General features: G+C 42.2%; 1 protein-coding gene across 2 annotated transcripts; it reads left to right on the forward strand.

The window, feature by feature from the left end:
- Positions 1 to 754: 754 nt before the first annotated feature.
- CAPN6 (calpain 6) lies at positions 755 to 25,591 on the forward strand. 2 transcript variants are annotated; one of them, XM_049872064.1, is made up of 14 exons: positions 755 to 842; positions 7,648 to 7,827; positions 16,223 to 16,354; positions 17,724 to 17,932; positions 18,435 to 18,627; positions 19,200 to 19,393; positions 19,652 to 19,729; positions 19,836 to 20,022; positions 21,667 to 21,789; positions 21,971 to 22,173; positions 22,740 to 22,861; positions 23,206 to 23,342; positions 23,961 to 24,110; positions 24,491 to 25,591. In XM_049872064.1, the coding sequence occupies exons 2-14, from the start codon at positions 7,663 to 7,665 to the stop codon at positions 24,515 to 24,517; spliced, it is 1,920 nt and encodes a 639-aa protein (XP_049728021.1). In that variant the 5' UTR covers positions 755 to 842; positions 7,648 to 7,662; the 3' UTR covers positions 24,518 to 25,591. The 2 variants fall into 2 exon arrangements, with proteins under 2 accessions (XP_049728021.1, XP_049728020.1); XM_049872063.1 differs by having other exon boundaries at positions 23,961 to 25,591.
- Positions 25,592 to 27,593: the final 2,002 nt, after the last annotated feature.

Raw genomic sequence — 27,593 nt, forward strand, 5'->3', positions numbered from 1 at the left:
TGAAGATCTCAGGACACTGAATGGAGCAGGACCTTGACTGGGATGCCGTGTAGGGTTTCACAACGGTCTGAGCACCCCACTGAAGCCTCGTGGTTGGCCTTTCAGAGTAAACACAGTTATTTGCTCTGCTTTTCACTGAACACTGCCAAGAATCTCCACAGCCCCGTTGCTAGAAATTAGGTTCTTACAGCTGCCATGGAATCAAACTCCATTCACTTCCCTCTGCAATGCTTCTTTTTTTCTGCCCTTGGCCAAATATAACCTGTTACTTGACAAAGTGACCTTTTCTTCCCTGTATCTCATTAGCTTCTCTTTCACTCCCACTATCACAGAGCTGTGTACAGCGGCATGTCTGCAGCTTAGCCCACAAGAACTTTATTAACACTTCAAGATTTTTCTCCCCATGCCTTCTTCCTGAGTAATGTCCACATCTGCACTATTAACCCTGAGACAGAAAAGTCAGAAATCTATTAGCTCTTCTCCTTGAAAGTCCTATTTCACCTTGGAACAGAAAAAAAAAAGGAAAAAAAAACTTTCAAACGTGCTTCCTGGGTTTCCCAATTTGCTGGTGGGTGGGTCTGGAGTGGGCATCCCGTCTGCACATCTGGCAGGGGCACGTTCCAGCTTTTCCTCGTGACTCAGGATCAGTTTCTGACTGGGGGCGGGACAAAGGCTCCTGAAATTGCTTCAAGGCACCTCCCCCTATGAGCAAATCTTGGTACAGCCCAAATAGTTTCAGGTTAAGAAAACCCGAATCTTTGTTCAGCCGCACTCAGACTGAACAGTCTTGGTGAGGGTTACCTGGCCAAGAGCTGCAGCAGTAAGTCTCCTGGATAGCTCAGGTGAGTAGAGGGGGCAGTTGCAAACTTACTCTAGAGTTTTCTTTGCTTGATAACTAAGAAGAAACTTCAACTTTATAGTTAATCAAAATCCACAGCTATACTTTTATGATTTATCTGGATAGAAGGTGAGTGCATAATAACTGTTTGGAAAATTAAAAAAATAAGTGCATGGGGGGCTGGTTGTGGCTGTATGGCAATGAGATTTTGGGTGGATATCTGGTGAGTTTGTATATTTATTTATTTGTTTGTTTGTTTTATTTTTTTGTTTGTTTTAATCTTCTACTCAAGATACCTGGTAAGTAAGGACAAACCCGGGAGGGGAGCGGGGTGGGGGAAGAAGGCTGACTGACTTCCAGGGCTTCAGTCTAGCTCCTGCTGACCCGCAGTTGTGAACAAATCATTGAAACACAGGCAAAATCTTGGACCCACACTGTGTGCAAAAGGCCGGTAAGCCCCAGCAGTGGTGTGCACAGCCTAGGCTTGCGCTGTTTCACAGGAGGGAGTGGCAGTCGAGGCTGCCTGCACCTAGTCTGCACAGTTGGGGGCCCTCCTGCCTGGTGACAGGTTGCTCTTGGCTAGTTCATTTTCAGCCCCTAGCCTGGTTTTCTCCTCCTCTGATTCTTGCTTTGATTTAAACTTTGCTTTGCAGTTGGGGTTCTGTCGAGCTCCCAGTTAACCTGCCACTCATATTCTAGGGGCTAACTGGGCTACTTGACCAGGGCAGGCTGGGGAGCAGGAAAAGGAATTGGAACTCTTAAGTCTGATGAAAAGCACATAGGAAAATTTAACAAATTCTGCTGTTTTGACAGTCACTTATGTTAATGTTTTTATGAAATTCGGTTAGTGTCTCATTCGCTAATCTTTTTTTGTGAAATTAAGGACACTATGTTGTGTGCCAAGGAGTCGATTCTGACTCATAAAGACCCTATAGGACAGCGTGGAACTGCCTCATAGGGTTTCCAAGGCTGTAATCTTTACAGAAGCAGATTGCCAGGTCTTTTCTCCTGCGGAGCTGCAGCTGGGTGAGTTCAAACCGCAGACTTTTTAGTTGGTTAGCAGCTGATCGCTTAACCATTGCGCCACCAGGACTAAATCCGTGGATACTGATAATTAATTCTTTCATTCCTCCGGCAGTTTTGTGTGTGTGTGTGTGTATACTCTGGATTTGAATAACATTATTTGTTCTTAGAGTCCCTAGCAGACTAGGAAAAAGCCTAAACACTTGTGCGGTCAGGAATAGGTTAAAAAGCAGGCTTTCCTTATCCTTGGGAGTTTTCAGTTCCTAAATTAAAAGCAGAAAAAGCCCCTTTGTGACCCCAAAACAGTGTTTCTTTGATTAGCCTTGATTTGAAATCATCTCACCTTCTGACAGCTTGCAATTCAAAAACAAAACTCCTAAGTGCATTCTTGTAAGAAGAGGGCAATGAGAATCTTTTAAAACAATGTCTTGAGGTTTTGTGTGTGCATGCTTTATTTTTTTTTTCCTCCTTCCCTTTTTAAAAATTGTAGTAAAAAGAGTCAGGAGATCTGAGCTTTAGGAAAGTGTCAGCTCTGTAACTCCATAATCTTGGGCAAGTTCCTGCACCTCTCTGTAAAATAAAGAAATTGGGTGAAGTGATTTCTAAGTGTTCTTCCAGGGTAACATTCTATGAAAATCAAAATTAGATTCTCTGAGTCAGAATCAACTTGATGGCAACAGGTTTGGGTTTGTTTTTTTTTTTTAAGGTATAAAATAAGACTTACATGATGAGCTTACCCAGCCAAAAGGGAAAAATCAGGTAAGGTGAAAAGTCGGCAAAGGAGAGGTGGAATAGGGAGGGGGTAGAGAATGGTGGAGGAGCCCTGGTGGTACAGTGGTTAAGCACTGAGTTGCTAACTGAAAGGTTGGCCGTTTGAACCCACTCAGCAGCTCCACGGGGGAAAGACTCGGCGATTTTTAAAGATTACAGCCTAGAAAACCCTACGGGGTAGTTCTAATTCTGTTACATGGGGTTGGTATGAGTAAAAAATTGGCTCAGCAGCACCTAACAACAACAGCACAAAATGGCCGAAGAGCCATTTGATATTAGTCTTTTAAATGTTGGTGTGTGTGTTATTCAAAGCATTGTGGTGGTTTCCTCTAAGGACAGAACACAGATTTACCGAATTTAGTAAATGCCAAACAACAAGCATTTCCTAATAGTATTACCGTGCATTGGCCTTGTCCTTAACAGGTAAAAAGTGTATTCACAGACTTAATTTCATCAGATTCTCCCAATAACACTGTGAGGTAGACAAGGGAGCCATCATATTCCCGATGTGCTTATGGGGAAACTGAGATACAGAGATGTTACCGACACTAAACGGTGGCATTTGGGACTTGATTCTGGATCTGCTGACTCTCTGTGCTCTTTTTATGATTCTGAATTGCTTTTTACTTTTTTGATAGAGTTTTTCGACAATGGAATTAAAGAAAGTTGTGGGTGCACATTTTTTATTTTTTTGTCTTTGAATGTCTTTGAATATTCTCCTCTCTGGGCAGAGTAGTTTCATCCTATACAAGGCAGTGGGCCCGATCCAGAGGACCTCTGTGGTCCCATTCAGAGAATCTGTACAGCCGTTATGTTCCCTGGTAGACATGTGCCCGTAGACATAAAATATGACGGGGCCACTGTAGATATGGAAAAAAAAATTCCCTGTGTGACAACCATTGCTGAGATTTTATTTCTTCCTCTCCAAGCCCTGTTTCTCTCACCACCCCACCCTCAGATGTGGGGGTACAGGAGCTGTTTTTGGCTAAAGTGGCAGAGTTGGGTCTTTTGTAATCAATTTGCTCATCAAACTATTAATTGCTTTCACCTCTGATTTTACTACAAGGCCAGAACAAGGGGGAAACTGTGGAAAGGGAGAAAGAATGCCCCCAGAGCCATGCTCTTTCTCCCCCCCACCCACACGCCGGAAATGCCCTACCCTCTCCTCCACTCTCCCCACAGACTGGATTTTCTTTATCAGATAATTTTTTTTTTTTTTAGAGCAAAAGCTGGTTTCTACCCTAAGGCTGACCCACAGGTAAAGAAGCAAGTGATTATTCTCTGAAGAGTTTGCCCAGATCCCCTAAGCTTTACAGTTCAGGAAATAGCAAAAGTTCTCTCCCCTAATGGCAGCCTTATTTTCTACGTGGCAGGCTCCCTCATCTTCCCTTGGCAATTCCCAACTTTCCCTACTCTGGACCCGCCCTTCCCCCTTGCCCTGGTCTACAAGGCCTTCCTCATATTCCCTTTCCAGGCTTGGGGTTCCAATTCAAATAGTACTGACCAAGGCAGTGCTAAACCTCACACTCTGCCTCAGTCAACCACTCATGCCATAGCCCTTCAGGCCACAGGGTTCCTCTTCTTAAATGTCCACATTTCCTTTGTTAGCTAGCCAAGGCCCTAGCTTTTATCCTCAGTCTACTGACTGTGCCTAATACGTGGTCTTTAACTTAAAGCTCTCCTCTTTCCCTCGCTGTTGTGGGCAGTAAGAGAGCAAGGACGGAGTGTTCACTTCTTCACTCTCCTACGCTCTGACAGGGCAAGTTGTTTATGACAAACCCAACTTATAAATTTCTGGATTACCTAAAGTTTTCTGAGAGCTAACTGCTGAACCCTCCGACATCAAAGGTTAGTATTCTCCCATGGCCATCAAGCCATGAAAATAAAGAATCTTTTTGGTGCCAACTATGGCAGTAAATTCCAGGCAGAATGCCTTGAAATTGGGTATGGTGTTTGCTTTGGAGGGCTTTCCTCATTTGAGCTAAAAAAAAAAAAAATCCCTTCTTTAAGAAGGCAGAGACCAAAAGAAGCAGTATGGTGTGATGGAAAGCACACCAAATCTGGCATTAGACAGAGCAGGGTTTGAGTCGTCTCTGCCAGTTTCTAGCTACCCCTTCTCCGAGCTGCCATTTCTGCAGATACAAAATAAAGAATAAAGATAATATCTACTGAGGACGGCTACCGTGAAAAGAACATGAACTAAAATGCAAAATGCACATTTTAAACAGTGAATTCTTGTGGTGGTGGGTTCGAATCACCGACCTTTCAGTTAGCAGCCAAGTGCTTAACCAAAACATTAATTTTCTACAAAAGACGTACATCTACTCAACAGCTATTTCCTGAACAATGGTTGTATGCCTAGCTCTGTGTCAGGCAATGAGAGACATAAGGATAGAGGACGGAGAGCTTACACTGTAATTCTTGCATTTATGGAGCCCTTCCTACTCATTCAAAATACTTTTACACCAACCTTCTCATTGGATACAGCAACGGTGTGATAACTCCATTGTCCTAATGAGAAAATCGAGGCACAAAGCGAACAACACCGTAGAGCAAATGGAACACGGTTCTCCTGTGACCTAGTCAGAAATGGGGGTGAATTCTACTCTGCAAATCCAACCGGACTGGGGACTACATTTGCACCCTAATGAAAGCATCTCAAAGATCAGGCTAATAACACGCTATTCCTTATTTACTATGTGCCCCCAAATGCAGGCACTCCCCCCACAGGCATGCTATCGAGATTTGACCTATCCACACGCCAGCTGTGCATTCTTCCTCAGAAATAATCTACTTGGATCATACTGGTTTTTACAATCAAACCTGTTTTTCTTTTCAATTGATGTTGTTTCTGCCTGTCGACAGGCCCTCTTTATAACAGGGATTTCCTTTGCAGACTCCTGTCTGCCATTTGACTGAGAAGCAAGGGAGACTGCTGGGGGTAGCAGGCCTTCTCAAAAACAGGAAATGCCCATTTATCCAGAATGGGCAGAGACTAGGAGACTCTGGCAAACTAAATGTTCTAATTGTCTCAGACTGTCCCCTGTTAAGTTCCTAGCCTCTGGCAATCCACTAAGTCTTCCAGGGATAGCAAGAAGCACAGTGATGTTTGTTATAAATTTTAGCACACAGGAATATTGGGGTTCATTTGTAACAGGTTCTAGAAAGGAGCCTGGACAAACATTCTGGTTGACTCTGATGCTGCTTAGCTGAAAATCACTACGGATACTACCCATGTCAGGAGCCCTGGTGGTACAATGGTTAAGTACTAATTGAAGGGTTGGTGGTTCAAACTCACCCAGTGGATCCATGGGAAAAAGACCTGGTGATCTCCTCCCATAAAGATTACAGCCTAGAAAATCCTATGGGGCAGTTCTACTCTGTCACATGGGGTCGCTATGAGTCGAAATCGACGGGATGGCACCTAACAACAACTGCCACCAACCATGACTTTAAATACAATAAAATGCACTTTAATGTTCAAAATATGTGAACAGACTCGAATCTGATGACTGAAAGCATTTAGGTACTTTGCAGTGGCCCACAACCCTTACTTTGAGAAGCATTTATAAGTTGTCTATGGCAAAACTGTGGTTATTTTCAGCTTTATTCTTTAGATTCAGAGTAAGAGTAAGTTTGCTGAACATATATTATAGGTTGCAAATAACATTGAATTAAAATGGTTTATGGTTCTCAAATATGGAGATTTCTTGACCAGTAAAATATTTCAATGTAATACTGAAAGGACATGAAATGAGCTGGTAGAACGGTCTGATTAATATTAAACTTTATATAAAATAGTGACTGTCTCTTTCTTAACTTGGTTTAGAACTGTTACACAGATAATCGTCTGTAAAGTGCTAATTTAGTCAATTTTTTCACTAATTTCTTCCATTTTTTAGCAGATACTCTAAACCTTAAGTCAAAATTTGTGTTTTAATCCTAATCGTCCTGGACTGTGAATATAGATAGACGTTTTTGAAATAGTTGATGCCATGGAAATTCCACAACCCCCTCTTATTTACTGTTGAATGTCATGAAGGTATCATTAAAATCATTACAAATCTATCTTTGTGAATCAAGCAAAAGCATTGAAAACCCTATTATCACCCCAAAGCTATTTAAAATCAAATTTGCCTTTTAAATTATCCTCATAAAAACCAGTTGTTAAGGGCATTTGAGTGTGGGGCACTCTGATAGACATTGCCTGAAGAGCCACTATATTCTCTGTTTAACAATGTGAGGCTTTTTTTTTCTTTTTTAAGAAAAGAAAGCAACAGTGTATTGCCATGGGATAAGTCTCCATAGTCCACCAAATTAGTGTAATTGAATTTCAGAGTCTGCCTTTTATCGTGGGCAAATGATTGTGCATTAGACTTTGAAGAAGAAAGACTCATACAATCTTTCTATCTTTCCTTGTCTTTGGAGGCCATCTGCTGAGCTCTGCTTCATGGCCAGTGATAAAAAAAAATGCAAAGCTTTTTAAATAATGAAAGGGAAGGAATTGTGTAAAAGGGTTTGTTAGGATTGAAAGGGGATGCTTCTCCCCTCATATACAAAGTGTGTGGCCCTCCATGGCACCAACTTATTCTGGATAGAGTAAAATGAATTTTTTTCCCTTATCTTCAAATTTAGAATTGTTCTATGTATGCCTTGAAGTCCCCCTTGCCAGTGTAAAATGGAAGATTACCTTTTAAATTATAATGACTCACATTTTACTAGCAATCTGTACATTTTTAAATCTATTTTTCCAATAAGATTATTAAAGCCTACATTACCCTATTTGGCAAATGAAGAAACTGAGGCCCAAAAATGGTTAGGTGGCCTTGTACTAATTAGTTGCAGACACCAAACACTTCTTCCCCTGAAAATCAGTTGCTTTTCCTGTAAAACCAAAGATGAAGTGCCTACCTCTGGAAATATGTCACTGGGATGACTGACATTGGTCAAATCTCAGGTAATCTTCATGAAAACTTTAGAATTTCTTCCAATAAAAACAATTTTTCTCATTCTAGGTATAGTTTGATACCATGAGTCCTCCTCTGAAGCTTTTCAAAAACCAGAAGTATCATGACTTGAAAGAGGCATGCATCAAAGATGGCAGACTTTTCTGTGACCAAACTTTTCTGCCTGAGAATGATTCTCTTTTCTTCAATCGACTGCTTCCTGGAAAGGTGGTGTGGAAACGTCCCCGGGTAATTTTCCATTTTATGTCTCCCTCTTGACTTCCCTCATCATAACTCTACTTGCTTTGCTATTTCACTTACAAAGGCTGCTGTGTATAGACCAATTTAGGAGACAGTTTTAAACTGGGAGATTTCATGGAGCTGTACTCCTGGATATAGTTTTAGGAGTTGTAAATTTTAGTCAAAATTTGTCAGATTTAGTAATTTAAAAAAGACCAAAAACAAAATAGGAGGTAAAAGGAGATAGACCATGCTTATTTTCTTTTGGTGGTTCATTCAAATAAATGTGGTAACTTGAAAAGCAACTATACTCTTGTCTCTCTGCTGGGTTACCTATCATAGTAACTTCAAAATAATCTCAGACTAGTGAGGAAAAACTCCTTACATGGTGAGGTTTTAAGCATAAATGAAATGGACTCCACAGGAACAAGATATATCTTGCATTGTGGGAGGGAAACTTCTTTGCTACTCTTTAGATACCATCACTTGTATCCGCCCACAATTGCCAAAGTGGGATTCAAGTAGAATTGCAGTTCTTTTCACCACCTATTAATAGTTACTATGGTTCTCTGTAAAGATTACAGCCTAGGAAACCCTATGGGGCCTGTTCTACTCTATCATATAGGGTTGCTATGAGTTGGAATCCACTAGATGGCACACAGCAACTGCCTCAAACACCACCAACTCAAGCCTTGCCTTCTTCAATGAGTAAGCTATCACTTTCTAGTTGAAATTTCCACAGCTTAAGCTCCTAAATGGAGTTTAAAATCTACTTCAGTTTATGTAGGTTGCTACCAGGTGGTGCCAGGATACTTTGGTCACTTCAAGGCTCCTGTCTTCTATGCCTCTCAAAGGACATGCCTCAGTTATTCCCCTAGAGAATGATAGCCATTGAGAATATTAGTCTTGGAGAAGTCTTCTCCATCAGAAGGAAGATTATTCTCCTGCCTTTCTGTGGCTTCACTTGTTGACATCCCTGCAGATCAACTTTGCTGACCTGCAATAAAAATCTGGGAAACATGAGCAGAATTCACTAACCGCTAATTGAGTATGCAGAGAGGTAAGAGTTTTTTTTTTTCCTTCTTTCAGAAATCCACTGAGAGAATAAAGATATGTTGTCTGTGAGCCACTCTTATGAATAGATGGTAATAATGAGGGGTGACCACTCTTTTCAGATGTTTGGATATGAAGGACAGAAGATCAATAGGGGAGAAATAGCTAAACAGGAGGCAGGGAATTGAGGGAGGTTTTCTGGGAGGTGTCTTTAAAATAGGATAGAACCGAACATATTTATAGGCTAGGGAGTAACCAGTAAAGAAGAAGAGGTTGAAGACTCAGGAGGGAGAGGGAATGATCGATAGGATGAGGTCCAAGAGGAGGTTAGAGGAGATCCAGTGGATGGCAAAATTGCAAGCCAACATGAAGCCATTCCCCAGATGTGAACCAAGACGACAGTGCTTCCTGTACTGGCCAGCCTTTGGACACATCCTTGCCACCCCCCGCCCCCGCCACCCCGTCTTGGCTCAGTCCTTTGTCCTTCGCCTTCACCTTCCAAATTCTGTGGATAGAATCCTAGATGGATTAGCAGGGAAGGAAAAAATTTAATAACCATGGCAATAGTCCATCTGAGGCAAGCAATTCGCCTTCCAGGATGAGGGAATGTCAGAAAGAGGGTGAATGGGGATGGGGAAAAAATATGAATCAACATTTATTGCATGCCTACTATGGCCAAGATACTGCAATATATTTGTGGAGTTTTCTATACCTTATTTCATTTCATTTCATTCTTATTTATCATGGCTTAGCAAAGTAGGTGTTTTAAAAATTACTTTGATCATAATTATTTTTCCAGGTTTTAAAAGAAAGGTAGATATTATTATGCACATTTTATTAATTAGGGAACTGGGAATTAGAAGGTAGAAATCTGCCCAGTGTCAGACTGCTAACAAATATCACAGCTGGGATTTAAACCCAGGTTTGACTATAAAGCCCATATTCTTTTTCACTGTACCATGTTGCCATTTCAGGGAGATGGAGTTGTTGATGCCACTTCTTTTGGCTAAAATATGTGGCTTCTTTCCAGCCAGTTCTCATATTCCTCCTCACTGTGTTGTACACTGTGCTGAACATCCATTAATTGATTCATAATATTCCTTTTGAGAACATCCTGTGAGCGTAGTCTTATGAAGCCAAAAGGGAAAGTTTCCCCAGAAATGTTTATTGAGCAACTACTCTATGCCAGCCTCTGTGCAAGATACAGACCTGTGTCAATTAGGAGCCTGCGGTGAGGCATTCCCATTCTATTTGGAGATATTCATATTGAGCTTTCAAAGAGCTAAATAGTAAACTAATGCCAGATAAGAAAAGTATTATTTTCAGCATACAGACACTAAATTTTGTAGGGTTTTGAAGAAGATTACTGTGAATTGGAGTGGTCGGGGAAGGGTCTTTTGTGGGAAGTACGGGGTGGGGGAGCTAAGGTTCTGGGCCACCATGTGCACCTCCTCAAAAAGCTGTAGATTCCTTTCCAGCCAGAGTGAAGGCCAGGCCTGTGGTCAAGAACCACATCAAGGTTCTCTGGCCTCCCCTTAGGAAAGCTGAGAGACAGTGAGGGTTTCTGAAATGGCTCAGGAAGACCAAATGTGTCATTGGCCTCATTTGCCTCGTTGGCAGGGTTGAGATCCTGATTTGCAGGGAAGCTTACAGACATCTTGTCCTTTAGCGTGCCATGTAGCCTGATACTCAGCCAGGGCTGTTATCTTGGGTCTCCACAATGGAAGGATCACGATGAACCTGGAGTTTTCTGTCTCTTCTGTGTTGAAAAGCTTTTGCTTTTATAGGCCTCTATGCCTGTAAACACTATTAATAGTTGAACAAACTGACTCTAGTCTAGCTTCCACCATCCTGAGCCGGGATTGGGTTCCCCTCCCTCCCACTTGCCACTTCCTTGGTGAGTCCTAAGGATCCACCTTAGATAGACAGGAATTCTGAGAGTGTTTTGCAATTGTTCAAAGCCAGGTCATATGCTTATACCCTCCAGAGGAAAATCCTTCTCCTTAACTCCTCCAGTGATCCAATGGCCCTAGCTATAGTCTTAGGTTTCTAGATATACAAGCATATTACCTGAGACCATATGCTCCTGGATTTCTGTGCCCTCCTGAGGTCTCAACATATGAAGTCTTCATAAATACCAAGAGCTGAGTTATACTAAGTTACAGTGTGATCATAAATCTGCAGGTAGGATTTTTAGCCTGAAATCTGCCTGCCAAATTCCCGTAGAAAAATATCTTCTCCAGTTCCTTCCAGCCTCTTTCCTCACAACCCCTCTCTGGCTTTATTCCTGACTGACTCATACCCAGCTACAATAGAGTCAGACACATCTAATCCCCACTAAAATGGAGCAAGGCATCATGGGAATCTGCATTGCCAACTGTGGGGGAGTGAGAGCACCTGCACAAGATCTCCTGTCAGCTTTTCTGGTCAAGTTTTGAGTTCAGCCTCTACTACCCACTGCCTCTGCCCAGGTCTACCTCTGGGAAATATCCTCCTGGGGCCATTTTGCTACATTTTCTGCCTGGAAGTAGGGTCATGAGGTTCTGATTTCAATCCATGGTAGTAGGGATGGAAGGGAAGGGCTGATGAGTGAAGATGTTAGAAGCAGAATGTACAGGCTTAGATGATAGATTGCATGTGAAGGCGCAGTAAAGGTGGAAACACTTTTTGTCTTTATGCTAATAGAAATTCCCAGCCACCAGCTGAATGTGGCATCTCCTCTGGACAATAATTTTGGCCTAGACTGTTCATGAATTTTTCTTCCCAGAGGTCATGTCCCCCCAGCCTAATAGTCCTGAGTGGTTTCCACTTTTTACGTAATTAAAGAGAGTTGAATAGGCCTATACCCTTTCACTCCATCTGTCCTATTTATTTTAAATTCTGTATTTAAAAAAAACTTCAACAGCTTTACTGAAGTATAATTTATATACCATAAAATTCACCTGTTTGAAGTGATTTTTAGGAAGTTTACAGAGTTGTGCAACCATCACCACAATCATTTTTAGAACATTTTCATCATCTTAAAATGAAATCATATCCATTAGCAGTCACTCCCCACTCCTCCCTACTTCCAGCCCTGGCAACCACCAATCTCCTGTCTTTCTACAGATTTGCCTATTCTGGACTTTTCATATAAATGTAATCATACAATACGTGGCCTTTTGTGACTGGCTTCTTTCACTTAGCTTAAGGGTCATCCATGTTATAGCATGTATCAGTTTGTATCTTTTTATTGATGAACAGTATTCCATTGAATGGATATATAAATTCTTCCTAATAAACCAGTTTGGGATTTATACCTGGATTCTCCTAGCAGAAGTCTGAAGGTTCAAGTAGGAAGAAAATTACTTAGTGACTTTGATGTCTAGGTTGGAAATGGAAGTTGGGCTTAAGATGGGTGATGGATTTTATTCCTAGGCTCCATACTGAGTTTTCCTTGGAGAGGTTAGGAAGGAAGAAAAAGTTTTATTGATGATGAGATCTTCATTAAGAAGTAAAATTCCCCAGCAGATAAAGTGGACTCTATGAGAGGCTGGTCCAACACTGGCCCCTGAGTCCCAAGACCATCTATAAATGCTCCATCTTGGGATTCAGTTTTATAAGGATGAGATAATGGCTACTTGGACTAGTTTACAAAACCCTCTGGCCCCAGATGGCAGCTCTGTGCAAATCTGGCCCTAGACCTTCTAGTACTACTTAGAGCCCTGGACTTAGTCATAATGTACTTACTATAGGGATGTCCTTACTGGCAGGTGTCCACACCCACATCTCCCCAGTACCACTAGACTGCATGTGGCACTTCTGAAAATTTTTCCACCCTTCTCGCTGATGGTTTTCTGGGCTGCCTTTCTTTGTGTGCACGTGTGTGTGTGTGTATGTGTGTTTCCTGAGGTTTACCCTAGGCCTCAGTGTTTGTCAGCGAAACTCACTTGTGTGATTAAAAAAAAAAAACTGCTAAAGATAGGGATGTGGTAGATGCAAAGGGAGCCACTTGTTCAGGGCTCCAGGCTTTGTAATGGATGCCCCTCAAAGGTCTCTAGGAGGGAGGATTGGGTAAGGACATTGGGAGCGTTCCTCAAAGCTCAGCTAAGAGAACATACTTCCTGGAGAAATTGCTTTTCTTTGCTTATAGAAGGCTTTGGCTTGGAATGGAGGGTGGGGGATGGGAACAGGATGGACCATTCCTGGCTTTACTCTTGTTGCTGGACTTCTTAGTTGTGTGTTTCCCTAAGAAATGATTTCTCCTTGACAAACAGCCCAGTTCAAAGATCACTTCAACTTTGCCAACACAGCTGGTAGCCATTAGAGGCTCAGCATCTCCCCTCCCTCCCAAGCCACCCAAATATGTGAATATGTAAGCCGTGACCTCTCCCCCACCCTCACTCCAGCAGAGCTCAGGCTGAAATATCCCATCTGCACTCTGCATCTCAGCTTTGAGCAACAGAAAATTTTCTCCAGCCTTGCTTCCTTACCTCCAACAGGAGGACATGCAGTGCATCCAAAACTAGGAGGAAAGTCAATAAAACATTCATTTTATTGTTTTCAAATTTTTAACCAAAAAGTCCATTTGGCTGTTAGATTTTCATTGAATCATTACCCTTTACCCTTTCTATCTTCTTGGCTGCTTTCTAGTCTTTTAATTCTTTAATTTCTCAAAGAGGTAGAAGATGTAGTTTAATAAGGCTTTGGCTCCGTATTTCACATCGTGGTGCTGACATATAGCAAGGGGTTGATATCTGTTTAGTGAATCAAATTGAGAAGATTAAAGCCTATTGAGGATAGTTAGTGCGTGGGTAGGGAGAAACCAAAAGATGACTTAAGTAAGTCTTCCAGGAAGGTGGAGAGAGCTTTTAGGTGAGTGTTACATAAAATGGCATAAAACACTGGTGACTGAGAGAGGTGGTAGCATCTCTGTCCCTGGAGAGCTTCATGATGTGGTGGCCATCGATAAGCCTAAAGACTGAGGGATGGAACAAATGAGGTCTTGAGGTGTCTTTAACTGTATGTGGTTTTGAAGAATCTAATACTTTAGTCTAAATTTTCCTACTAACTGGCTAGATGACCAGAGGCAAGTTACTTGTCCTATCTGGGCCTGCTTCCTCATCTGTAAAATGAAGAGGTTGAACTAGATAGTCTCTAAAGTTTTTTCCAGCTTTGACATTCTATTACTAAATTTATTATGTTTTAAACCCATTGTTAAATAGCCATCATGTATGAGGAGAGGTGAAGTAAAAGAGGCATGGGCCAGTTTATAAGAGAAAATGGAAAAATTAGTTTTTGCCCGAATTTATATTCTCCCATGATTGTACATACACATTGTACAAAACCACACTTAGCTTAGGTACACAAGAGAATAATCACCAGTTCCTGAATTTGAATTTTGTTCGCAAATCTTTTTGCTCATTTATGTAAACCCTTATGTATTGAATAGAAGCTAACATGCCAGAGTGTTGGCTGAACATCCCTGCTGTGAAATGAAAACCTTGTAGAAGTACAAGACACTGTAATGTAACCCTACATTAAAACTCTAATAACTCTACATAAAACCAGCAAATAATTTACCTTAATCTTCTCAAAACATGCTTTTTCACAAATCAAATGTCCACTTTATTGTTTTACCATGCTTGGAAATGATATGCATCATCTAGGTCCATGAAATCATTGTATAACTTTATATCTTGCTCCAAATAAAATGGTAACACCCTAAGCCTGGGAGAAAAAAACCATGCTTAGGATCTTAGAAAAGCCAAAGAAACCATGAGAACAGCAAGAATATCAGGGTCTAACTCACCCAACACACCTGCTATATGTTCCATAAGTTAAAAAACAGGCAACTCCCAACCCCTAAAAAAGTATTTACAGTATTCTCCTAAGACAAAAGTAGTGATGAGACACCAGACATTCATATTAAAAAAAAACAAAAACAGAAAAGCCAAAGCTGACAACCCACCTAACCATCTCCTTTTGGCAGAGGGATGACCAATTAATCTTCAGTTTGGATTTGTCCCTGCCCAGGATGCCTATTCCTTTCCAGAAATTATTTTGGCTTTTAAAGAATATATTGAATGTTTCATTCTGTAGACCAGACCCTTCATCAGTGACAATTATGTCCATTAAAAAGAGAGAGAGAGAGATTTGATGACCAGAAAAACACAGCAGTCTCAATTTAATAACTTCTAAAAAGTATTTTAAAAAGGATACATGTCTAGATTTTCTTTCCATTTGAGACTAGGATTTATTTCTTCTGAGTAAGCAGAATGTCAAGGTACTGGCCAAAGGCCTCCTCCATGAGGCTTTCTTCATCTACTCAAGACTTCATTGTTATTGCCTGCCTTTGAACTCTGCAAGTCCTAATAGCCTGAGTCACACAATCATGTCTTCAATTAGATGGTATCATGTATACTGCTATGCCTTTGCCCATGCTTGTCTCCATTAATCCCTCCATACCCTCTTTTGTCCAACTGCCTAACTCTAGTCATCCTTAAAGCTTCAACTCAAGCATCACCACCTCTGTGTAACCTATTCCGACTACGTTGCAGATAAATGGCTCTGCTGTGCCCTCATCACGTTGTGTGGAAATTGTGTTATATGGGTCTCATTTTCCTACCCAGGGTGGAAATGGCACAGTGGGGGAAGGTACACACATTTACCCCAAACAATTCTGCCCTATTCTCTGCCCAGGCCCCCTGGGAACACCCCCTGTAGGGAGAAGAGTGTCTGCTGAAGTTCTCCTGTGAGAAGTCTATTATCATTTGCCATTAATGCCTCTACCATCTATACTCACCCAAAGATGTGAAAAAATCTGGTTGCCATGGAAACCACTGTTGCCTTTGCTTTATGTTAGAAAAGGGCTTCATGTGTAAGGTTTTCTGACTCATTTTCCTAGTAGGGAAAAGCATTAATGTTCACTTCCATCAGACCTTGTCTCTTAGATTCAATCATCCTTCCAAGCACAGGTACTTCAGAAAAATATCGTCCTGACAAAATAGGGTCAGAATGTACTGTGATAATTTCTAGTCGTCCACTTTAAAAAGCTCACCGATGTGGTAAAAATACTTCCAAACCTCAATGATAGCTATGTTTAAGGGCCCCCACAAACAAACCTCAACCTATCTCATTGTATCCCCTCCGCAACCTGGTCCGAACCCACTCCTCTTTACATTTCTCCTATCACTTCCACACATAACCCTTTTCCTCACAACCTCCTAAATTTTCCCTTTATTCCAACTATCAAAATTCTAGTCATCTTTCAAACCCCACTTCCTCTGTGAAGTCTGCCCTGACTAGCTTAGCTCATGACTCTTAGAAAACTCTCTAACCAGACTCTTATAATCAATTATTGTATCAACAGGACATCTGCGATGATCCCCGTCTGATTGTGGGCAACATCAGCAACCATCAGCTGACCCAAGGGAGACTGGGGCACAGGCCAATGATCTCTGCATTTTCCTGTTTGGCTGTTCAGGAGCCGCACTGGACAAAGGTATTCCCCTTCCCATGGACCTCACTCAGTTTCCAACTTCTTGTCTTTAATAATTTTAGGAAAAGTCAGCTCATAACTTTCTTAGATGGTTTTATTTCCTGAAGGCAGAGGTATGAACGGGGCGACTTTATCCCCCGTTTTATTATGAAAACATCACAACTACAAAAGAGTTGAAAGAATTTTACAGTGAAGACTCATATATCCATCTAGATTCTATCAGTAACATTTTACTCTACTTGCTTTGCCACATGGAATAGTTGATCTTTTCTTTTTAATACACTTTTTTTTTTTAACAGTTTTAGGTTTACGGAAAAATTGTGCAGAAAGAACAGAGAGTTCCCACATACCCCAATCCCTTCCACTCACTCTTTCTATTATTAACATCTTACATTTAGTGTGGTACATTTGTTACAACTGATGAACTAATGTTGATACATTATTATTAACTAAAGTCCGTGGATTACATTAGGGTTCATTCTTTGTGTTGGACAATCCTGTGAGTTTTGACAAATACAGATTAACACGTGTCCACCAATACAGTCTCATATAGAACAGTTTCACTGCCCTAAACTTATCCTGTGTGCCAATTTTATTGATCTTTTATTACCACTAGACTCAATATCTCTGCATACGATTAGTCTTTATACCTCCTGGGGTATATATTCAGTAGGGGCTAGGAAGTCACTAACAGATCTGAACAACAGGAAAGGTGAGAAAGATGGAAAGAGACACACGAAAAGGTTCTAATAAATTATTAATAATGCAAAAATCCCTTTGGTACTCAGTAGAGTTCAAGGCAATGAAGTGTTAATTTGATCTGGGAAAAAGTTAAGAGCATTTTCCCTAGAAAAATCATTTTAGAAGATTAATGTGTAATTGTTATGTAAAAAGGCGATGTAAAAAGGAGAAGGCCTTACATTGAATTTTATTCAAGGTATGAATACATGAAATCTATAAGATGGCCCCTTTTTAAAAACTTACAGCACAGTGGGCCTTGTGATTTGATTGGTTGTTTTGTAAAATGCCTTGTTTAATAGTTATAGATACAGCCATGACTATGCTTGTACAGTCCATGCCTCATCATCTAGTTGGTATATTGTCTGTAGAAGCTGTTTAACCCCTTACTGGCTGTCCCCAGCCACCCTCTGTACTCCTGTGTGCATTCAGGGCAGCCATGGTAATAACATCCTTACCAAAACTGAAATGGGGAAGTAAAAGTTGTGGACAAAGTACCCTACGTGCAACTTCCCCAGGTAGTCTCAAACCAGATGTATTTGGTATGCTTCCTATTGCCACATGGATTTGTCAGGAGTTAATTGTATCAATATCTGTTGAATGACATTTTATGGGATGTTCTTTACCTTTGTAGACAATCCCCCACCCTAAGGAACAAGAATGGGACCCTCGAAAACCAAATAAATATGCTGGAATATTCCGCTTCCGTTTCTGGCATTTTGGAGAATGGACTGAGGTGGTGATTGATGACCTGCTGCCCACCATCAATGGAGATCTGGTCTTCTCCTTCTCCACCTCCATGAATGAGTTTTGGAATGCTCTAATGGAAAAAGCTTATGCCAAGTAAGGAAGGAGGTTGACTAGATGGTGGTCAGGGCACACGAAGAAAGGAAAGCTACACTCATCCTTGGGAGTTCATTTTCTCCCAGCCTGACCCCTGAGTTTAAGTTTGGTAGAATCTCTGTGAAATCCAAGGCATTATTTTGGGCCTAGGATTGGCCCTGAGAAATCCAAGATAGGAAAAATCGGCTGTTTAGAATTCCCTACTTTTTCCTATGTGCCCCTTCTTGCAGCTAATCCGCAAATCGCATAGGATTATGGCTTCAAGTTTTCTCCTTGTCTTTAATATCTACCTGTAGAAAGAAATCTCTGCTCAGCCTATCCTTTATCAACATAGTTTAAGCCTAGAATTTTCTGATTATAATCTCAATATCTCTCATTCCATACCTAGAGAAAAGCCAGCTGGTAAAGCCTGGGGAGGGAGACTTTTCTAATTCTTGGGAACATCACGTCTTTAACCTGTAAAAATACTTTTAGAAAGAGAACTTTACATTTTTGCCCCTAGGCTGCTGGGCTGCTATGAGGCCCTAGACAGTTTGACCACCACTGATATCATTGTGGACTTCACTGGCACGGTGGCTGAAACTGTTGACATGAATAAGGGCAGATACACTGAGCTTGTTGAGGAGAAGTACAAGCTGTTCAAAGAACTGAAGAAAACGTTTACCAAAGGAGGTCTGATCTGCTGCTCCATTGAGGTTTGTGTTCACCCAGAAACAACCACTCTATACTCACCCCTGGCAGTGGATACTACAGATTTTAGTAGGAAACATAGCCTTAACCCAGAGGTCCATGAAAAGTCATTATGGAGGTCAGAAAACTAACGTATGAATTGGGCCCTGGTGCAGAGACTGAGGAACTTTAACTTTTCATTCTTTTGTACCAGTCATCCCCCTGAGGGCAAATGCAGCATCCCAGCTGATGTAAATAGTCCTTCGCCTTGATTCCTCCTGCCTCTGCTCCATATTGAAATTACAGCTGCTTACACAAGGAATCAACCAACCCCAAGAAAGTTTGATGAAGTTTATATCAGTGCACTACAGTGGGTAGTTTGAATCGGAATTGCTTAAGTGAGGCTGTTATAGTACTTTCTTTATTATTTCCTTTGCTTCACTTATTTTGTGTCAACTTAGGTGTCAGGATCAAATTTTCATCTGCATAGGGAAAATGAGCTTCAACCACACTGGGGTAAACCAATCAAGGAAGAAGGAGAGCCAAAGGATCTGAGTCTCTCAATTCCTGTGTCCTTATGTATGTATCTTTCTCTTAGCCTCCCACTCAGGAGGAACAGGAAGTTGAAACTGATTGGGGTCTGCTGAAGGGCCATACCTACACCATGACTGATATTCGTAAGATCCGTCTTGGAGAGAGACTTGTGGAGGTCTTCAGTACTGAGAAGCTGTACATGATTCGCCTGAGAAACCCCTTGGGAAGACAGGAATGGAGTGGCCCCTGGAGTGAAATGTAAGTGGCATTCCACTTTGACTGCTACTTCCCCAAAGCCCTGTGGTTCTCCCAAGTTCATCCCTCCAGATAGCTAGGGGGCTCTCAATGCTCAGTGACGTCAGTGGGCTCTTGTCAGACATCAGGTCTGTGACTCAGCCAGAAGTGAGACAAAGCAGGCCGAATCCTCATGCATTTTGTTGCTTTGGCACCATGTTTACTGCAGAAAGTCAATGACAAGCAGAACAGCTCAACGCTTTGTTGTTTATTTTCCTTTAGTTCTGAAGAATGGCAGCAACTGACTGCAGCAGATCGCAAGACCCTGGGGCTTGTTATGTCTGATGATGGAGAGTTTTGGTGAGGAGAGGTTTTCTGAGCTGCAAATATTGGGGTTTCTACATGGAACTACAGGGTTATGTATTAACTATCATCTTCATTTCTTTCCTGTGCTCCTTCCATTCAGGGTAAGCCTGGAGGACTTTTGCCGAAACTTTCATGCAGTGTATGTCTGCCGCAATGTGAACAACTCTATTTTTGGCCGCAAGGAGCTGCAATCAATGCTGGGATGTTGGACTGTGAATGATGATCCCCTGATGAATCGCTCTGGAGGATGCTATAACAACCGTGATACCTTCCTGCAGAATCCCCAGGTTTGAGTCAATTTTTTTTTCTTTGCCTCCGAGTTATTCAGAAAATAGGAAACCAGTTTTCATCTTGGTCCTCTCTGGAGTATTTCATTAAGAGTGATTTTTCAGTGCTTCCATTTGCAGTTCTTCCATTTGCAGCTATTGTGTAATATTGATCAACTAGGATCCCTGGGGATTGGCTAGGACGCTATAAGCACAGCAGAGACTGTGTCTCTTGATAGAGACATACCTTGACAACATTATCAAATCTGAGTCACCTCCTCTGGCTGCCTCTCTCCTAGCCAGATTGCTTGATGTGGCTCTTTGACATCCTTTGCTTTCTTGTAAAGGCTCTGCTCCCAGGTGCTTTTTCAATTCTTCCTCACTTCTCTTTACTGCCCAACTGTTCTCTTGGGTACACATTTACTATATGTATCCTCTTCCTCATGCCAGGTGCCTTCTTCGAATCCCATCATTATGTCTCCCTTTTCTCATCTTGAACCAGGTTATTTTTTTCAGGATTTGAATCACTGCCCTGTCAATGATCCTACCCTGTCCACTTCCTATTATAATGCTATTCTGAATGACCCATTAAGTAGGGGTCAAGCCCAGGTATACCCCAAAGCGAAGTATCTAAAGGTCCAAAGCCTGAATCTATAATAACCTAAATGGTTTTATCCCCAAATGTGGTGATGAGTTAACTCACAGGAGACAATTCTTCTGACTGTACTGCTGCCTTACTAACCATGGGCCTAATTGGCCAGGCATTTTGGAGAATACTAAGGCTGATTGGCTGATTTACTTAACTCATGCTTTCCTTCCATCTCGTCCATTTTAATTGTCCCTAAAGGAAAGAAAGAACTCCTATTACTCCCACCTCACTCCCGTTTACAACCCTGGAAATGTCTCAAGTAGCAGGCTGGGGAAATAACCCTTCAAGCTTTACTTTAAGTGTACACATGTGATTAGTCTTTGGTGGGGCCTTGTGAGCCTATGGCTCTGCATCTGTTTTCTCTTTCTTTCTAAAGGGAGGGAGAGAGATAGGAAGAGAAAGAGGAGACAGAGAGAGAGAAAGAGGGAGACCGAGAGAGATGATCCTTTTTAGTTTTAGTTCCCAATAGCACCACAATTCTCCACACGATGTTGGAAAGTCTCTGGCACAGGCCTGCAGCTTCTCTAAAGTGATAGGAAAGCATCAATTCTCCAAGAAATGGATCCAGCCCTTCCACAAGCCACATGTCCGGATGGCAATAGGAGACTAGCCCAGGGGGATGCTGCAGTGTCAGGATGAGTCAAACAAGAACTTTTCTGTTTTTCTGGATTCTGAATTTTATTTTGTATACAAGTTTTAAGAACAAAGGGAAATGATAAGAAAACAAAATCATACCAGGAACTTACTTAAAAAAGCATACTTTCTTCAGCATTGAAGATCTAGGAATGAAATTGTCCCTCAATACATACCGAATGCCATAAGGAGAAGCAAGTTTTATGATTTACACTCAGCAAGTTGATGAATTACCCAAGGCCTCATTGTCTGGGCAAAAGCAACGGCCAGAAAAATCACCCAGCTCTCTATGCTTCCCAATGTAGTTTTCTTCCCTGAAATCTGAGCTGACTCATCTGAAAAGGAAGTTCTAACTAAGCTTTCTGTTGACCTATTTCTCTTAGTACATCTTCACTGTGCCTGAGGATGGGCACAAGGTCATCATGTCACTGCAGCAAAAGGACCTGCGCAATTACCGCAGAATGGGAAGACCTGACAATTACATCATTGGCTTTGAGCTCTTCAAGGTAAGAATGGGCATTTGGGACAGAGAGAATGATGGCAAACAGAGCCAAAACTTAGAAGATTTAGGCTATAGGGGAATTATGAAAGGGCTGAGGATAAGGAAGACAGAGGACCTAGGATCTTCCATCATAAAAACTCTTCGATTTGAACAGGGTAAGATATTTCATCCTATCTCATTTTCAGGTGGAGATGAACCGCAGATTCCGCCTCCACCACCTCTACATCCAGGAGCGTGCTGGGACTTCCACCTATATTGACACACGCACCGTGTTTCTGAGCAAGTACCTGAAGAAGGGCAGCTATGTGCTTGTCCCAACCATGTTCCAGCATGGCCGCACCAGCGAATTTCTCCTGAGAATCTTCTCTGAAGTGCCTGTCAAGCTCAGGTTGTTTCCTTGGCCAGTCCCTGCGAACTCCTATTCTCTGCTTTGCCTCCAGCCCTAACCCCCTTGACCCTTCTTCCTCTAAGTAGATACTCAATGGGGCAATTTGTTCAAGTCAGGCTTAACTGAAGCTGCAGCAATAGAAATGTTTCTCTAAGTGGGGTTATGGGAAATTTCCCAGTGGAAGTCTGAGCTTCAGGGCTCTGAGCTGCCATTTCAGTGGAGCAGGCCTATAGCCTAAGTTCATTCACTTAGGTTTTCTTCTGTTCTCTGGCTGACTCGCCATTTTCTTAAACAGCTGGCACTCCTCACTGCTCTTCTGTTATGTTGTGAGTACTGGGTCACCAAAGCTACTTTGTCCCCCCATCCTGTCTAGTCAGATCATTATCTGTTGGTCCTTAAAGCAAGGGGAAAGGAAAACATATTCATAAAATATAGGCCATGTCTCAGGAGGAATGGGCTAGGTCACTTGGCATCTCCTGTTTTCAGCAACAGTGTCTGCTTTGGTAGGCCTATCTCTTCATCAGGCATTCATCATCAGATAACTTGTCTTCTTTTTGATGCTCCAGGGAACTGACTCTGGACATGCCGAAGATGTCCTGCTGGAACCTGGCTCGTGGTTACCCGAAGGTGGTTACCCAAATCACTGTTCACAGTGTTGAGGGGCTGGAGAAGAAGCACGCCAATGAATGTAAGAATTACAGAGGAGTCTGGAAAAGAAAAGCTCAGTTTCATTTCTTGTATGCATGGTTCAAAGAGATGGTCACAAATGATTCCCTCTGACGGTATTTTAGTCTAGGGAGGTAAGGGTGGGTGTCAATTGTGGCAGAGAATGGGATGTAAACTTCGTTGGGTAATATTCATCTTTATGGTATGGAAAACGAAAGGGACTTAGAATAAAAGTTGAGTCCTAGGTCATACTGGTGCTTAGGGTGTCATGCTGAAAGCCCCAGAATGGACTTGTTGAGATAGCCTTTGCCTGTCTAGAAAGGGAACTTTGTCACTGTATTAAAAATGAATATCACTTTGTTCCAGCTGTAAACCCATATCTGATCATCAAGTGTGGAAAGGAGGAAGTCCGTTCCCCTGTCCAAAAGAATACTGTTCATGCCATTTTCGATACCCAGGCCATTTTCTACAGAAGGACCACTGACATTCCTATTATAATACAGGTAAGAATGCAAACAGGGGCCCCCTAGGACGGCTCATATTCAGTAGCAGATACTAGATTATCCCAAGTTCCTCAAATACTGCTAGGATATAGAGCAAGGGTTATCCTGTTTGTTTGTTTTTCTTTTTTGTTTGCTTATTTTGTACTGAAAGATACTTCCCATAAGGCATGGACACTGAATTCCACAATCTCCACCCTAAATATCCTTTTCCCTGTCATTGTGGACACGATCCCAAATGCTCATGGTCACATACGTGCACGCATATATTGTAAAATCACATGAGGGGAAACACATGCCAGTTCAGACAACACTCACGTTGCTAGGTCAGGATGGACCACTGCAGTCTGGCAGAATTTTCCTGACTGAATGCGTCTGACCAGCTGCCTTTAGCTAACCATCCCACAGGTCAAGGATGATCCTGAGCTCTGCTTCCTTGCTTTTTCATCTATACTCTTTGAGGCATTCTCCTCTCAGTTAAGGGCATCAGCAAAAAACAAAATGGTCTCTTGATTTTGAAATAGACTTTTCCAGGCTCAGCATTAGGTTCTCGATGTCACTGGGCAAAGGCCAGTCTCACAGAAGGTTGCTCACCCTCATTTCCTTGACTTGTCTCCCCAGGTGTGGAACAAACGAAAATTCTGTGATCAGTTCTTGGGGCAAATTATTCTGGATGCTGACCCCAGTGACTGCCGTGATGTGAAGTCTCTGTACCTGCGTAAGAAGGGTGGTCCAGCTGCCAAAGTCAAGCAAGGCCATATCAGCTTCAAGGTTATTTCCAGTGATGATCTCACTGAGCTCTAAGTCTCCTGTCCCGGAGAATCCTGACAGAGCTTTGATTTCCTGTCAGGTGTCAAGTCTTATCTCAGATTTAAAATCTTTAGAAAGAAAGAAATTCACAGTAATTAACTTTTTCTCTCTTCTGATTAGTCCCCCATACCTCCCGATCCAAGTAGCATCAGTAGCTACATAACCTATATACCTCCAGCAGCTGGACAGGGGGAGGTGACAGTTCCATCTGGAGATCATAACAACAAACAAAAGATCTCTGGGGCTTCTGGGGGTGAGATTCAAGCAGGACAATAGCAAGGGCTTGGGAACCTTACAGATGTCTTTGCTGCTTCCACATGTCCAATATATTCCCCCCGTAGGGCATGTTGGGGAAGGAGGAGGAGTGATCAAGGCCAAGCTGGTCTAGCCTGACATCTCAGTTCCTGACTGAATACTGCAGACTTCCCAGCAGCATTTCAACCAGTAGCCAGAGCCTGCTTATAAGTCCCCAACCCTTGCCACCACACAATCTTCACCACCACCACCATCACCACCTCCAGAAAGTGTAGTCCTGCCTTAACCCCAACACCCCCCAAAGTAAGTTTTACCTTCATGTTGAGGAAGCTTCCTAGGTGCTTAATCAAGAACTGGAGTTCAGTGAAAGATTAAAGTCGGCAGCCAGTGTCTGTGGGCAAGCAAGGCCTTGACGGGCAAAGGGCCTGAGCTCCAGCTCTTTGGAAGCCAGCTGTGTGCCACAAGAGGGAAAAATGGAAGAAGCTGCAGTGGGAGACAAAGCCTCAGTCCCCCACCCACCCACACACACATACACTCACACAGGCGCACATGGGCGCACACGAACTACCATTCAGGCTGTCAGTGGGCAAGAGGAAGGAAGGGTAAGTGCCATACACTACAAGGATGAGAGAACCCATCTAGGCAGAATACAGCCAATTCAAGGCCCCTGACTGCAATGTGAAACCTCCTGCTGCTGCTAGGTTTACAAACAAGCCCATTGTCCTGTGCCTCCTAATATCATTGGTACTGAAGGCCCATCTGGGGGCTTGAGACTTTGGGTCCCAGCTCGGGCCCCTCAGGTTTTTCCCCTAGTTGGGAAGCTCCACTTCCCCGGGGGTGTTTGTTTGCCCACTTGTTTTTCAGAATAATTTCTCTAGAGTCAGCCACGCTAAAATGTTCTTCCCTGAATCTTCATCTATCAACATTCTACCCCTCCTTCAAGGCCCAGCACAAATGCCACCTCCTCCATGAAGCCTTCCCTAATTGCACCCCAACTCCCATCTCCAACCAACAATTTTTAAATGCTTCCGCGATGATGAAGAAGAAACATAGTTGTAGCACTTAGTCTAGTTTGTCATGCATTCACTTTTTAAAATCATTTTGTAGTTTGTTTAGCTCACTAATTTCCTATTATATTTTTCACTTTGTAATTCCTATGAAAAATCACATTGCCTTACATAAATCAAATCACAATAAAGTTCAAATTCAATCAATTAAAGAGTCTTGAATTGATGACACAGGAGAGATGGCAAGAGTGGCCATCTGTTGACTTATTTCAGAACCATTGTAGGTCGGGGTGGGGAAAGTCATGAAACCTGAGCCCAGGCGGAGGTCTGATGGATTCAGAGCTCTTGACTGCCTTCTGATGGTGCTGTTCTTTGTCAGGGTGATGGGGTTGTTGAGATCGTCTTCCATTCTGCATTTAGGGGCAGCTGGGTGGTATTTGAGCAGCCTTGGTGGTGCAGTGGTTAAGCACTTGGCTGCTAACTGAAAGGTCAGTAGTTTGAACCCACCAGCCTCTATGCGGGAGAAAGATGTGGCCGTCTGCTTCCATAAAGATTTACAGCCTTGGAAACCCTGTAGGGCAGTTCTACTCTGTTCTGTAGTGTCTCTATGAGTCAGCATCGACTCGATGGTGATTGGTTTGGGTTTTGGGGTGGGTGGTATTTGGAGCTCTACACTTTTGAAACCCCTCTGGAATTGGACTGAAGGCCAAAGGTACAGTGGCCAGATCTTTCAAGAGCAGGCCTCCCAACAAGAGAAAACACCAACTCTTCCCTTCCAGCATCTCCTTTGGGCCCAAATGGATGTGAAAACTTCGCTCACTCAGCTTCTACACTCAATCTGCCATCTGCCATCTGCCCATTTTAAGAAAGGCTTTTGTCTTTCCTAACAGAATGAGCATGACTAGAAGCAGAGATCTGGGTTTTAGTCCTGCCTCTGCTTCAATCTTACTGTGATGTTGGGACAAGACAGGCTATAGGAGAAGCTACTCTTCATGTTTTCATTGAGCCCTACCTGTCTCCTGACCTGAAAAGATGCCTAGGTAGAGGAGGAGTCTCCAAGCTAGTAGTTCAGCCCTCACTCCTGTCTCTGGAACAGTAGTCCGGAACATACTAGAGATGACATCTCAAGTACAGTCATTTATATGTTGCTGATATTTGTTAGAAATCAAGTATCCCATAAGGCAATGCAATAGTTCTATATGGTCACCAGATGGCACTATGATATTACAATTGAGCTCAAAGAAGCTTTTTGCGGATGAGAATTTTATTTGCCAAATGAAAAGGGCATCTAAAGAAAAGAAACACATTTTGTGTCAGACTCCATGCTCGATGCTTTATATACATGATCTGATTTTAATGCCCATAACAACCATAGGGAGTGTTATCAGTATCCATGTTTCTTCAAGGATAAGGAAACTAAGGTACAGAAAAACAGCTTACCTTGATCAAGTTTGCTCACCCACTAAACGACGGATCAAGGCTAATCATGCCTATTTGACTTCCAAACCTGGGTCTTTTTCATGAAAACATATTGCCTCCCAGAAAATGGCAATATCTTACCCACATCTGTATCCTGCGCTGAGACTTACACAGATAGCATACCAAATGTTTCCTCTCATAATTGTCACCTGTTTAATTTAAACCCCGTGTGCTCATATAATATGTAAGCAAACTTGGTCTTTTTCCCAAAGAAACTCAAAGCGCCAGTACGTACCAATGCATCTTTGATACACGTGACATGAATGAATCTCAAAACAATTTCGCCGAATGAAAGAAGTGAGACAAAAAACAGTGCATGCTGCATGATTCTATTTATATAAAATCTAGAATATACGAACTACTCTTTCATGACAGGAAGCATATCGATTGCCAGGGGAGAGGGAGGAGGGGAGGGATGGGGGCATTATAAAGGTGCCTGAGGAAACTTTTGGGGGTGATGACTGTGTTCATTATCTTGGAACTGTATGCATTTGTCAACACTCAGAACTGTATATTAAAGAGTGAAATTTACTACAGATAAATTTTTAAAAAGTGAAGTCTTTCAACCATTTCACCCTCCCATTGATGTATTAGTTAAAATTATCATAAATAGATAAATAAACATTGCCATCAAGTCAACTCTAGCTTGTGGTAACCCCATGTGTTGCAGAGTAGAACTGCTCCATAGGATTTTCTTAGCTGT

Source organism: Elephas maximus, chromosome X (genome assembly GCF_024166365.1).
Source record: "Elephas maximus indicus isolate mEleMax1 chromosome X, mEleMax1 primary haplotype, whole genome shotgun sequence".
Taxonomy (NCBI): Eukaryota; Metazoa; Chordata; class Mammalia; order Proboscidea; family Elephantidae; genus Elephas; species Elephas maximus.

What these genes read in the sequence shown, in the direction of transcription:
- CAPN6 (XM_049872063.1), top strand. Translation starts at nt 7,663, where the DNA reads ATGAGTCCTCCTCTGAAGCTTTTCAAAAACCAGAAGTATCATGACTTG. An exon ending in TGGTGTGGAAACGTCCCCGG is followed by an intron (nt 7,828 to 16,222) that starts GTAATTTTCCAT and finishes TTGTATCAACAG; the next exon opens with GACATCTGCGATGATCCCCG. An exon ending in ATGGAAAAAGCTTATGCCAA is followed by an intron (nt 17,933 to 18,434) that starts GTAAGGAAGGAG and finishes TTTTGCCCCTAG; the next exon opens with GCTGCTGGGCTGCTATGAGG.